This window comes from Geotrypetes seraphini, chromosome 15 (genome assembly GCF_902459505.1).
Source record: "Geotrypetes seraphini chromosome 15, aGeoSer1.1, whole genome shotgun sequence".
Lineage (NCBI taxonomy): Eukaryota > Metazoa > Chordata > Amphibia > Gymnophiona > Dermophiidae > Geotrypetes > Geotrypetes seraphini.
This window is the reverse complement of record NC_047098.1, coordinates 27515866-27528180: the sequence shown is the minus strand read 5'-3', so window position 1 is coordinate 27528180 and position 12315 is coordinate 27515866. Positions and strand designations below refer to the sequence as shown.

Here is a 12315-nt window from a genome sequence, read left to right as displayed (position 1 = left end):
CCACCAGATAAGACTTAAAGGATTCCGGGGGAAAACGGGAGAGAGGGGAAGGTCCAGAATACAGCTTTAGTTTAAAAATAAAAAAAATTGCAAATAACCAAATCCACAGATGCTGAAACCACGGATTTGGAGGGAGAAGTGTATTGTCTACAATTACTCCCAGATCATTTTCTTGGGTGTTAACTCCCAAGGTGAACCCTAGCATCTGATAACTATGATTTGGATTATTCTTTGCATTTGTACACATTAAGTGATATCTGCCATTTGAATGCCTAGTCTTCCAGATTCCTAAGGTCTGCCTGCAATTTTTCATAGTCTGCATGCGTTTTTAACAGTTTTGAACAGTTTAGTGTCATCTGCAAATTTAATCGCCTTGCTTGTCATTCCAATTTCCAGATCATTTATAAATAAGTTAAATATCACCGGCCCCATTACAATTCCCTACGGCACACCACACACTATACCACTTCCTCCATTGAGAAAAATGTCCATTTAACCAATTCCTAATCCACAACTGAACATTGCCTCCTATCCCATAACTCTCTAATTTTCTCAGGAACCTCTCATGAGGAAATTTGTTAAGAGCTTTCTGAAAATCTAGATACACTACATCAACCTGCTCAGCTTTATCCACATGTTTATTCATACCTTCAAAGAAGTTAAGCAGATTGATAAGGCAATACCTCCTTGGCTGAACCCATGTTGTCTCTGTCCCATTAAATTATGTTTGTCTATATGTTCCACAATTTTATTTTTTATAATTTTTTCACTATTTTGTCCGGTACTGAAGTCCGACTTCCCAGTTTCTAATTTCCCGAATCTCCCCTGGAACCCTTTTTAAAATTGGCATAACACTGGCCATCCTCCAATCTTTAGGTACTAACAGCAGATCAGCAAGTTCTCTAACTTGTCAATTTGGCTTAGTATGTCTTCCAGTTCACCGAGATTTCTTTCAGTTCCTCCGCATCATCACCCTTGAAAACTAATTCCTGTTCAGTTAGATCTCTTACATCTTCTTCCATAAAGACCGAGACAAAGAATGCATTCTGTCTATCCGCTATCTCCTTATCTTCCCCAATCACCCCTTTTGCTCCTTGATCGTTCAACGGTCCCATAGATTCCCTCACAGGTTTTCTGCTTCTGATATACCTAAAAAAGTTGTTACTATGAGTTTTTGCCTCTTTGGCAAGTTTCTCTTCAGATTCTATTTTAGCTTTATCAGTGCTTTGCATCTGACTTGCCAGTGCTTATGTCCCTTCTTATTTTCTTCATTTGGATCCTTTTTCCATTCTTTAAAGGATATTATTTTTTTTTAATCTAATAGTCCTTTCACTTCATGTTATAACCATGCCAGTTGTCATTTTCTCTTTCCATCATTGATAATATGTGGAATACATCTCATCTGGGTTTCTACGATGGTATTTTTAAATAACATCCACGCCTGATTTACAGTCCTAACTTTTGCCACCAATCCTTTTAGCCTCTTTTTAACCATTTTCTTCATTTTATCATAGTCTCCCTTTTTGAAAATTAAATGCCACTTCAGGAGATTTCTTTAGTGATGTCACTCCAGATATTAGCTCAAGTTTGATCAAGTTATGATCACTGTTTCCCAGCAAACCCAACACAGTTAACTCCTATACTATGCCTTGCATTCCACTAAGGACCAAATCTAATATAGTTCCCTCTCTTGTCAGTTCCTTGACCAGTTGCTCCAAGAAGCAGTCATTTATATCATCTAGGAATTTTACCTCCCTAGCTCTCCCTGATGTAACATTTATCCAGTCAGTGTTGGAGTAATTGAAATCACAAAAACTTATCCACATTCAATTCAGGAGATCAGTCAAAAACCATGTGGGGGCAAGCATTCTTAGTTGATTGATCTCCTGGATTGAATGTGGATAAGTTATTGAGTTTTTGTGGTATTGAAACCTTATCCATCTTCACTTTTTTGTGGTAATTGAAATCACCCATTATTATACTGTTGCTCAATTTGCCAGCTTTCCTAATCACTGAAAACATTTTTCGTCTGTCTGATCATTTTGTCCCAGAGGATGGTAGTATAACCCTAGCTGTATATTCCTTCCTTTCACACATGGAATTTCTAACCTTATGGATTCAAGTCTGCTATCTATATCATGCAGAATGTTTATTTTGTTTGATTCAAGTCCCTCTTTAACATATAGCGCAACCCCCGCCCCCCCTTCCAATTTGATCTGCTCTATCCTTGCAATATAATTTGTACAGGTAACACAGTGTCCCATTGTTTGTCCTCCTTCCACCAGGTCTCTGAGATGCCTGTTATATCTACCTCATCATTCAGTGGTATATACTCTAACTCTCCTATTTTATTTTTTAGGCTTCTAGCATTTGTATACAGGCACTTCAAATTTGTGATTTTTCTTTGTATCTACAGGCTGCTGAGAAAATGACAGGGATAATTTAAGTCCTTTACTCTACCTTCCTCTTAAACACTCCTGGCTTTTTGTCACCATTATTGAAACCTCTTTATTGGGACTTGTTAAATATCCTGTTTCAATAGTATCCTTCAAGGATATGCCATGCTGAACCATCCACTCCTGGACAACTGTCGGCTTCCCCCTCCCCCATCTTAGTTGAAAAGCTGCTCTATCTTCTTTTTAACGTTAGCACTAGCAGCCTGGTTCCATCCCAGTTAAGATGGTTTCCATCCTTTTGGAATAGGCTCCCTCTTTCCCAGAAGGTTGCCCAGTTCCTAACAAATCTAAATCCCTCAACCCTGCACCATCATCTCAATCATGCATTGAGACTTTGGAGCTCTGCCTGCCTCTTGGGTACTGTGATGGAACATTTCTGAAAATATGCTACCTTGGAGGATCTGGATAGCTTTCTACCTAAGAGCCTAAATTGGCTTCCAGAACCTCCCTCCCACATTTTCCTATGTCATTGGTACCTACATATACCAAGACAGCTGGCTCCTCCCCAGCACTATCAAGAATCCTATTTAAGTGACAGGAAATTACCTACAGATGCAATAAGCCCAATTTCCAACAAGTTTAGCACCTCCAAGCTGGAACCTGAGCTACTGGCAGATAAAGAGGGGCATTTTCAATATGACGTCTAAATCCGTCCAAAAATCCAATAGAGAAAATGGGCCATTTTCAAACCAGAAATATGTCCAAAGTTTTGTTTCAAAAATGGCCATTTTCTAGATGTGTTTGAGCTCAGTGTGTCTATGTTTTAAGAACATAAGAATTGCCGCTTCTGGGTCAGATAAGTGGTCTTAGGTCAAAGACCAGTGCCCTATTAGAGTTTAGCCTTACTTGCATATGTTCTGTTCCAGTAGGAACTTATCCAACCTTGTCTTGAATCCCTGAAGGGGATCATTTATGAAGAAAAAAAGCACAGAAACAAGCCATTAGTATGTATAGGGGGCAAGAATTCTTAGTAGACTGACCACACACATATCCTTGCAGTAGGGCATCCTAGGGGGCACTGCAGTGTACTTCACATAAAATATTCCAGGTACACATCTCACCATTACCCTCTTACAGTGTATTGGGAACCCTCCAAACCCCACCATAAACCTACTGTACCTATATATAGGTAACACCTGCAGGCATAAGGGCTATTCTGGTATACAGTTGGTACTGTAGGTTTTTGGTAGGGTTTGGGGGGTTCATACATTCCACTACAAGTGTACTAGTTAGAGTGGTATATGGACCTGGGTCCCCTTCTCTATAGTATGCTTAACTGACCACTAGGCTACTCCAGGGACCTGCTTGTTGCTTTGATAGGACTGGCCATAACATCTGAAGCTGTCATACAGTCTGTGCTGTGCTGTATCTTTTACATCTTTGGGGTAGGAGGGGGTCATTGACCATTGGAGGTGTAAGGGGGGGTCATACCTTAATCCCTTCAGTGGTCACCTTTTTGGTACTTATTTGTTATTGAAACCTCAAACGTCCTATTTTTGCCCTGCATGTTTTCTACAATGTTCCATTGTTGCAGAAAAACATCCAGATTATAAGCCTGTCATAGTCCTGCTCAAACCATGCTTTCAGTGTGCCCTCTTGAGATTTAGACACGTCAGCCGAAAAGCATTGAAAACTGTCTAAAAATGGGCTTCGAAAATAGTGATCTGGACATTTTAGAGAAAAAAACATCCATCTGCTGGTTTTTGGACATTTTTCTGTTTGAAAATGAGCCCCAAGGCTTCTGACGTATCCAAGGCAGAAGGAAGAGTTGAACCCTGATGACCAAGTTCCTTGTCTCTCGTTTCAACAAGCAAGCTGCTTGCCATCTGCCGTTATGCTGATGATTTACTTGGTTTACTTAAATTGCTCTTAAACTGATCACAGTGATCAGTTTAAGAGCAGTTTAAGTAAATGTTGTATGAATTTGTGTCATGCTGGGTTGATTTGGGTTTTGATATTTAGTCACCCCTTGGTTTATATAAATTTTGGACTCTTACAATGCAGATGATTTATTTGATGGATTTCAACTAGGAAAGCTTTGCTAGATAATGCAGAGATGTATTTGTGCACATTGGGGCTCATAATAAAAAAATTTTTAAAAACCGTCCAAAAAGCAGCTTAAGTCAGTATGTGAACGATCAAAAAGACAGATCGTCCAAGTACTAAAATCAGCTTAGGCCTTTTCACTGCCTCTGTACGCCCAGAGTGAAAAGGGGCGGTTTTGGAGGAGTGGATAGGGTGAGAGGTGGGCCAACCTAGATTTAGTCGTCTGGCAGCCATAATCAAAAAAGTTTGGCAGTTTGCCAGACAGAACTTATATGTTTTGACTTAGACCAAGTCAAAACAGGTATAAGTTCTGAATAGGGCTGCTGAGCTAATCGCAGCTGTCGCGATCAGCTCAGCAGCCCAGGCAACCCGTCCCCTCGCATCGGTAACAATCGCGGGAGGTGGGCCAACCTAGACTTAGTCGTCTGGCAGCCATAATCAAAAAAGTTTGGCAGTTTGCCAGACAGAACTTATATGTTTTGACTTAGACCAAGTCAAAACAGGTATAAGTTCTGAATAGGGCTGCTGAGCTAATCGCAGTTATCGCGATCAGCTCAGCAGCCCAGGCAACCCGTGCCCTCACACCGGTAATGAACGCTGCAGGAGAGATGCCCAGTCTCACCTCCTGCGACCCCCCCCCTTAATCTTCCCCAGTAGGAGAGAAGCCCTATCCCCTGTGACCCCCAAAATCTTCACCGGCAGGAGAGATGCCCAATTACTCCTGCCGGACACAACATCCCCGAACACCCGCAGGAGGGTGCCCAATACCTCCTGCCGGACACAACCCCACCCCTGAATGATCACCGGTAGGAGGGTGCCCAATCCCTCCTGCCGGACACAACCCCGAACACCTGCGCGATCACCAGTAGGAGGGTGCCCAATCCTTCCTGCCGGACACAACCCCGAATACCAATGCAATCATCGGCAGGAGGGTACCCAACCCCTCTACCAGACTTGACCCCCAAACACCCGCACAATCACCAACAGGAGGGTGCCTAATCCCTCCTGCCGGACACAACCCCCCCTCTAACCTGGGGAAATAGCCGGACGGATGAGTCATCTGGCCGACCAACAGGCCCGCCTTTCTCTGAATGGCGGGCCTGCCCCTTCCCAGTGCACCAGGGCAGGGCCTAGGGCCTAATTGGCCCAGGCGTCTGGGGCCTTAGACACCTGGGCCAATTCCTATGGGCGGGGCCTTAGGCACATGACCCAATCGGAATCTTAGGTTGGCCCAAGTGTCTAGGGCTCCGCCCTACCAGAATTGGCCCAGGTCCCTAAGGCTCCTCCTATGGGCAGGTCCGAAATTTAGAGGAAGGTGGGCCTATCGGACGGAGGGAGGATCCATGTGTCCATCTCCCCAGGTTAGGGGGAGGGGTCCGGGAGTTGGGTGCATGGTCCGGCAGGGGTTCGGGGGTGGGGGGTTGAATCTGTTAGACTTGAGTGATTTTTTATAGTCGGGAATGTTTTGTAAAGATACACGTAGTGGCGGTCTGGGCGATTAAACTGCTGAATGTAGAAGTAGGCCATTCTCAAAAAAACCTTAATTTTGGACTTTTTTTGTGGGAATGGACATTTCCCTGCTGCCTACTTTCTACGCCTAGGGACTTAGGCCAAAAGGGGACAAACATTTCCTTTGATTATGCCCCTCATTGATTCTTTCTCTTGTATCCTAGAGGACTATAAACAAATCTCCCATCTAATTTTGGTTTCCGCACTAACTGTGCTTTATTTTCTCTTTGTTTAAGTTTAAGTTTTAGGATTTTATATACCGCCTATCAAGGTTATCTAAGCGGTTTTTACAATCAGGTACTCAAGCATTTTCCCTCTCTGTCCTGGTGGGCTCACAATCTATCTAACGTACCTGGGGCTATGGAGAATTAAGTGACTTGCCCAGGGTCACAAGGAGCAGCGCGGGGTTTGAACCCACAACCCCAGGGTGCTGAGGCTGTAGATCCAACCACTGCGCCATACACTCCTCTTGTTCACAGTTGTATTTTTATGTATTACTTATATAAGCTTTAGACAGTGTGAATACCTGCTGTTGGCAGCATTCCTTCAAATCCTTTGGTTCTATGTTTGGCTTGAATCTATGCTATAAGGTTGGAGACGCTTCAAGTCTCATTGTAACCACTCTTTCATTTTTGTCTTACAGTTCATGTTTCAGCAACTTGGCATGCTCGTATCTTTTGTCAGGAGTCATATCAGACCCTACATGGAAGAGATTTTCTCCCTTATGAGAGTAAGTTGGCTACCTCACTTCTGAAGAGTAGGTAGAGAAGCTATGGGAAGTATTTCTGATCCCTGCACTGATAGAGAGAATTCTAATACTGATGTATTGTACGGGGTGTTGGGGAAAATAGGCAACCCATATATTAATTTAGGGGTTGCAACTTAGGAAAAAGAGCATCCTTGTTCAATTTGCTAGGGTAGGAGAGCACAAAGATAGAATTTTTCCATGCCAGGTCATTGGAGGAGGTGGAATGAGGCAAATTCACTACCTCTTTATTCTTCCAGACCAGTCTAGCATGTGGGTTTGTGCTTTCTTACCAGTAAATGGAGACTGGGAACCACTCGTTTCATGACATTACTGTTTATAGAGTCATGTGCAGTTCTCAACCACCTAGCAGTTCTCCAACAGATGGTAGGTAAGGTAGGCCTGTCTGGATATAGTCTGAAATAGTTCTCATGAACGCCGATCTTTGATCTTGCTCCTTGGGAAGATATTGTGAGCAGTGTGGGCCTGATTTAAAAAGAAAATGGAGACTTATGGGTGCTGAATCTGGTGGGACCAGGTCACTCCCCACTTCCTCCTATTTATGGAGAGGTGGGGGTTGTTGCTGTTCCCTCTATCCTCTCCTATACTTGGGAGGTAAGCTTTGGTATAGTTCCAATTAGAAGATGGTAGAGTGGTAAGCCTGTGCAGTCTCTTTGAAGTTGTGGGGTTTTTTTCAGGGTGTCTTTGCTATCCTGAGTACTTTGAACTTCCTCTCTATTTTTGGCTGCTGGACTGGAGCTTGAGGCCAACGGAGGTCTTCTCTGCTCTGGGGACGTCACACCTGGGAGGCTGGGTTCCTCCCCCCTTCTAGTTTCCCTTATTGGGAACTAGAATATATTTTTAAAAAGATTAATTGACTATTTGCAATCTCAGCTGGCATGCTTTGTCTGCTAATAGACGATCAGTCGCAGATATAGAGAGGTCTGCCTGACTCAAGTTATTTAAAAAAAAAAAAACCAAGCAAGAACAAAATTCAGGGAATCAGTTTTCAGCCTGCTTCTAACTGCTCTTGAGGTCTTTCCCTGTTCCTGTGTGCCTCTTACTGTTGCCTCGGTCTTTAGCTTTAGGGTTCCCATTTGAGGAGGAGGGGGTGCAATGAGTATGCAGTAAAGACTGACATGGGGACAGAATTTGTCCTCGTCCCAATGGGAAACCATCCCCATGTCAATCTTTAAGGAGAGAGGGAAGAATCAGAGTATGAATGGGCAGAACCACTGATCCTTAAACCTTGCATTGAAGAATGCTGGTGTAGAAGGACTGAGGTTGAGATACACTAAAGAATGACACGGGATGGTTTCTCACGGTTATCCGCAAGGACAGGGACTGTTATCTGCGAGGATGGGGACAAATTCTGTACCCTTTTCATTCTCTAGTATGCAGTGCCTGGGATTAGGAGAAACATTAACTGCATGGGTCAATGATTGGCTAAGCGGAAGACTTCAGAGGGTGGTGGTTAACAGTATCCTCTCCGAATCGTCAAAGGTAACCAGTGGAGTGCCACAGGGCTCGGTCTTGGGACTAATCCTCTTTAACATATTCATAGGAGACCTGACTCAGGGACTTCAAGGTAAAATAACATTATTCGCCGATGACGCCAAACTATGCAACATAGTAGGTAAAGGCACTTTGCCTGACAGTATGACGCAGGACCTACACTTACTGGAACATTGGTCCTCAACTTGTCAGCTAAGCTTCAATGCTAAAAAATGTAAGGACATGCACCTTGGCAGCAGAAATCCATGCAGAACTTACACCCTAAATGGGGAGACCTTTGCTAGGACTACAGCAGAACGTGATCTAGGAGTGATCATAAGTGAAGATATGAAAACTGTCAATCAAGTGGAGAAGGCTTCTTCCAAGGCTAGACAAATGTTGGGTTGTATCCGCAGATGTTTCGTCAGCCGGAAGCCTGAAGTCATAATGCCGTTGTACAGATCCATGGTGAGACCTCATCTGGAATATTGTGTGCAATTCTGGAGGCCACATTACCAAAAAGATGTGATGAGAGTTGAGTCAGTTCAACAAATGGCCACCAGGATGGTCTCGGGACTCAAGGACCTCCCATATGAGGAAAGGCTGAGTAAATTGCAACTATACTCACTTGAGGAACGTAGAGAGAGGAGACATGATTGAGATATTTAAATATATCATGGGCCGTATCGAGGTGGAAGATGATATCTTCTTTCTTAAAGGGCCCACGGCCACAAGAGGGGTGGGAAATCAGGGGTGGGAAATTTCATGGTGATACCAGGAAGTATTTCTTCACTGAAAGGGTAGTTGATCATTGGAATGAACTTCCACTGCAGGTGATTGAGGCCAGCAGCGTGCCAGATTTTAAGAAAAAAATGGGATAGGCATGTGGGATCTCTTGGGGGGTGAAGTTAAGGGGGTGGGTCATTAGAGTGGGCAGACTTGATGGGCCGAGGCCCTTTTCTGCCGTCATTTTCTATGTTTCTATGACTGAGAACTGCTCATTCCATGCCAGCAGGGACTCTTCGGAGAGACATCCTGCAGCCTCAGAGACAGTGAATCCACCAGTTTCTTCTCATGGGGACTTGGAGAGTGCTGCCATGGAGGTTGGGAGAGCTAGATGGTATAGGCTGGGTAAAGGAGGTGCTCTGATTTGTAGTCTTTTCTTTCAGTGGATGCAGTCCTTTTGGGACGATTGTCAAGGAAGCCGGGGTTCTGGTCCCTCTGCAGTTGCAATGAAGGTGTGGAGGGGTCCAACCTCTGATTCCCGTGGGAGCAAGATTGCAAGAATTTTATCATTGTGGACCCAAATTACCTTAGATCAATAGGTATTAGAGGTGTTTTGTGACAGCTACACTCTGGAGTTTGCTTATCCTCTGACAGACACCTTTTTTATTTCTCCCCATCAAGCTCGCTGGAAAATCAAAGCGGTCAGGGATACTCTGAAAATACTTCAGGATTTGAAAGAAGTGGTACTACTTCTGCTAGAGGAGTGGGGACCTGGTTGTTATTCCATCTATTTCATAATTCCCCCAAAAAGTGGGTACTTTCCCTCCTATTCTAGAGTTGAAAGGCATTAACCGTGCACTTTGGGTACTGTCTTTTCGTGTGAAGACCTTGTGGTTAATTATTTTCATGTGCAGCTGGAGGAATTCCTCTCTCTTCTGGATCTGATGGAGACCTATTTACATATTCCCATTTGGCAGGCTCATCAGAGTTTCCTTCATTTTGCAGTTTTAGGTAGACATGATCAGTTTTGTGCATTCCCCTTTGGATTGGCTACTGCTTCCCCCATACCTTTTCCAAGGGAATGGTGGTGGCGGCAAAGGCTCTTCACAAGGAGGGTATTTTAGTGCACCCTTATCTGGACAACTGGCTTATTCGAGCCAAGTCATTTCAGGAAAGCATCAGAGCTATAGACAGAGTGGTACAAGCCCCTGTAGTCATTAGACTAGGTAAGCAGTCTAGCCTAGAGTCATCTTCAGCCATCGCAGTCTCTGGAATATTTGGGAATAGTGTTCGACACCTGCATGGGCAGAGTGTTTCTTCCACGAACACAAGTTCAGAAGCTGCAATTTCAGATTCTGTCCTTGTTTCGGTTGCAGAATCCACAGGAGGGAGTACTTGCAGGTCTTGAAGGTGGTGCAGTGGGCCAGAGCTCACATGATGCCACTACAGTCCACTCTCCTGTCCACATGGTCACCACACATGCAAGAGTTGGAAGACAGAATTCCCCTAAGGAGCTGAAGTCTTCAGTGGTGGCTGCTGGAGAGTCATCTGTTAAGTGATATGAGTTTACAACCCCCACAGTGGATCCTGGTCACCTTGGATGTCAGTGTTTCCAGCTCGGGGCCCATTGTGTGGAGTGAGTAGTTTTAGGGATGCTGGTCGAGTGAGGAAGCCCTCTGGTCAATCAACGTACTGGAAACCAAAGCGATACGCTTGGCACTGCTCTCCTTCCTGGATATCTTTCAAAGCAAGGCAGTTCGGGTATTGTCAGACAATGCCAAGGCTGTGTCCTACATGAATCACCAAGGGACACTTTTAATGCCTTAGGCAGAGGTTCATCTCTCAGACCTCTCCACAATACAGATGTAGACAGCATTCAAGTGGACTATCTCAGCAGACATCTGTTGCATCCGGGGGAATGGCTTCTATACCCAGAGATCTTCGCCCGAATCATACGCAAGTGGGACCTGCCATTTATGGAACTCATGGCAATTTCGACCAATTCCCAGGTTCCTCGGCTCTTCAGCGAAAGAAAAGACTCTCAAGCAGAGGGCCTGAATGCGCTGGTTCAACTTTGGCTGTCTCAGGGGCTGTTGTATACATTTCTTCCATGTTCTGTAATAGGCAGGGTCATTCAGCGAATCAAGCGGCATGCCTGCCTAGTGGAATTGACAACGCCTGATTGGCCACGCAGACCATGCTACAGGGATCTCATGTATCTTCTAGTGGAGGATCCTCTTTGGCTACTGCTTTGTGAAGATCTGCTGACTCAGGTCCTGGTGTGAAAGGAGAATCTAGCTTGGTTTTCACTTGAGAGGGCGTGGTTAAGTAAAAAGGGTGCATCCTTGAGGCTTGGTGTGCTGACTGTCACATGGTTCCTCTTAAGTCTTTGCTCCTGGACATACTTAATTTTTTGCAGGACGGTTTAGATAAGGGCTTATTCCTTTCTTCTCTAAAGGTTCAGCTGGCAGCCTTATCATGTTTCGGGGCTTGATTCAAGGGTGTTCTATAACTTCTCTTCTAGACGTTGTCTGTTTCTGTCACAGGGTCCATCTCTTCATCCTCACTCAGTCCTATTCTGCCTTGGGACTTCAATTTGTTCTTGTCAGTCCTGGTAGGGGCTCATTTTGAATCTATCGAGTTGCATGCTTAAAGATCTTACCCTGAAGATTGCTTTTCTTATGGCCTTGTCCTCAGCCTGTCACATCTCAGAATTGCAGGCTCTTTCGTATAGGGAGCCTTTCTTGTTCTTTTCTTGAGACAAGGTACCTCTTCACCTGGTCCCCTCGTTTCTCCCCAAGGTGGCTTTTCATATGAATAAGGTAATTTTCTTTCCAGTCCTGGGCAATCATTGTAAGCCAGTGGAATGAAAGCATTTGCTGTTACTTGACCGTGACTCAAGAATTTAGGCAGATGGACCAGTTGGTTGTGTTGATAAAAGGTCCTTGGAAGGGTGAAGCAGTTTCCAAGACTATTGTTGCTCGTTGGATTAAGGAGACAGTTGCGTCCGCTTATTTACTGTGCAGTAAGACAGTTCTACAGCTCTTGAAGGCCCGTTTCACCAGAGCTCAAGTGATTTTTTTTGACTGAGTATTCCTTAGTTTCTCCTCTGGACATCTGTAAGGCGGCAGTTTGGTCCTCCATTCGTTCATTTTCTCGGCATTACAGGCTGGATGTTTTCACTTGCCTGGATGCTGCTTCAAGGCTCGAGTGTTGGAGGCAGATTTGTGAGGTTCCCACCCTTGATGGTCACTGCTTTGGTACTGCTCACCTGTGTCAGTCTAGAGGGATACTATGGAAGGGAAAATTAGACCTTGCTTGCTAATTTACTTTCCTTTA

At 44.4% G+C, this 12315-nt stretch overlaps 1 protein-coding gene across 7 annotated transcripts in view; it reads left to right on the top strand.

The window, feature by feature from the left end:
- Window positions 1-12315, top strand: part of MTOR (mechanistic target of rapamycin kinase) — a 203531-nt gene that overhangs the window by 63642 nt on the left and 127574 nt on the right. For all 7 annotated transcript variants that reach the window (XR_004537146.1, XM_033922775.1, XM_033922776.1 and 4 more), the window contains one exon: window positions 6655-6741. Coding sequence is in view for 6 of the 7 variants with exons in the window: in XM_033922775.1 (XP_033778666.1) it covers window positions 6655-6741 (87 nt within the window). In the remaining variant the exon portion in view is untranslated. The remainder of the gene's footprint in view (window positions 1-6654; window positions 6742-12315) is intronic.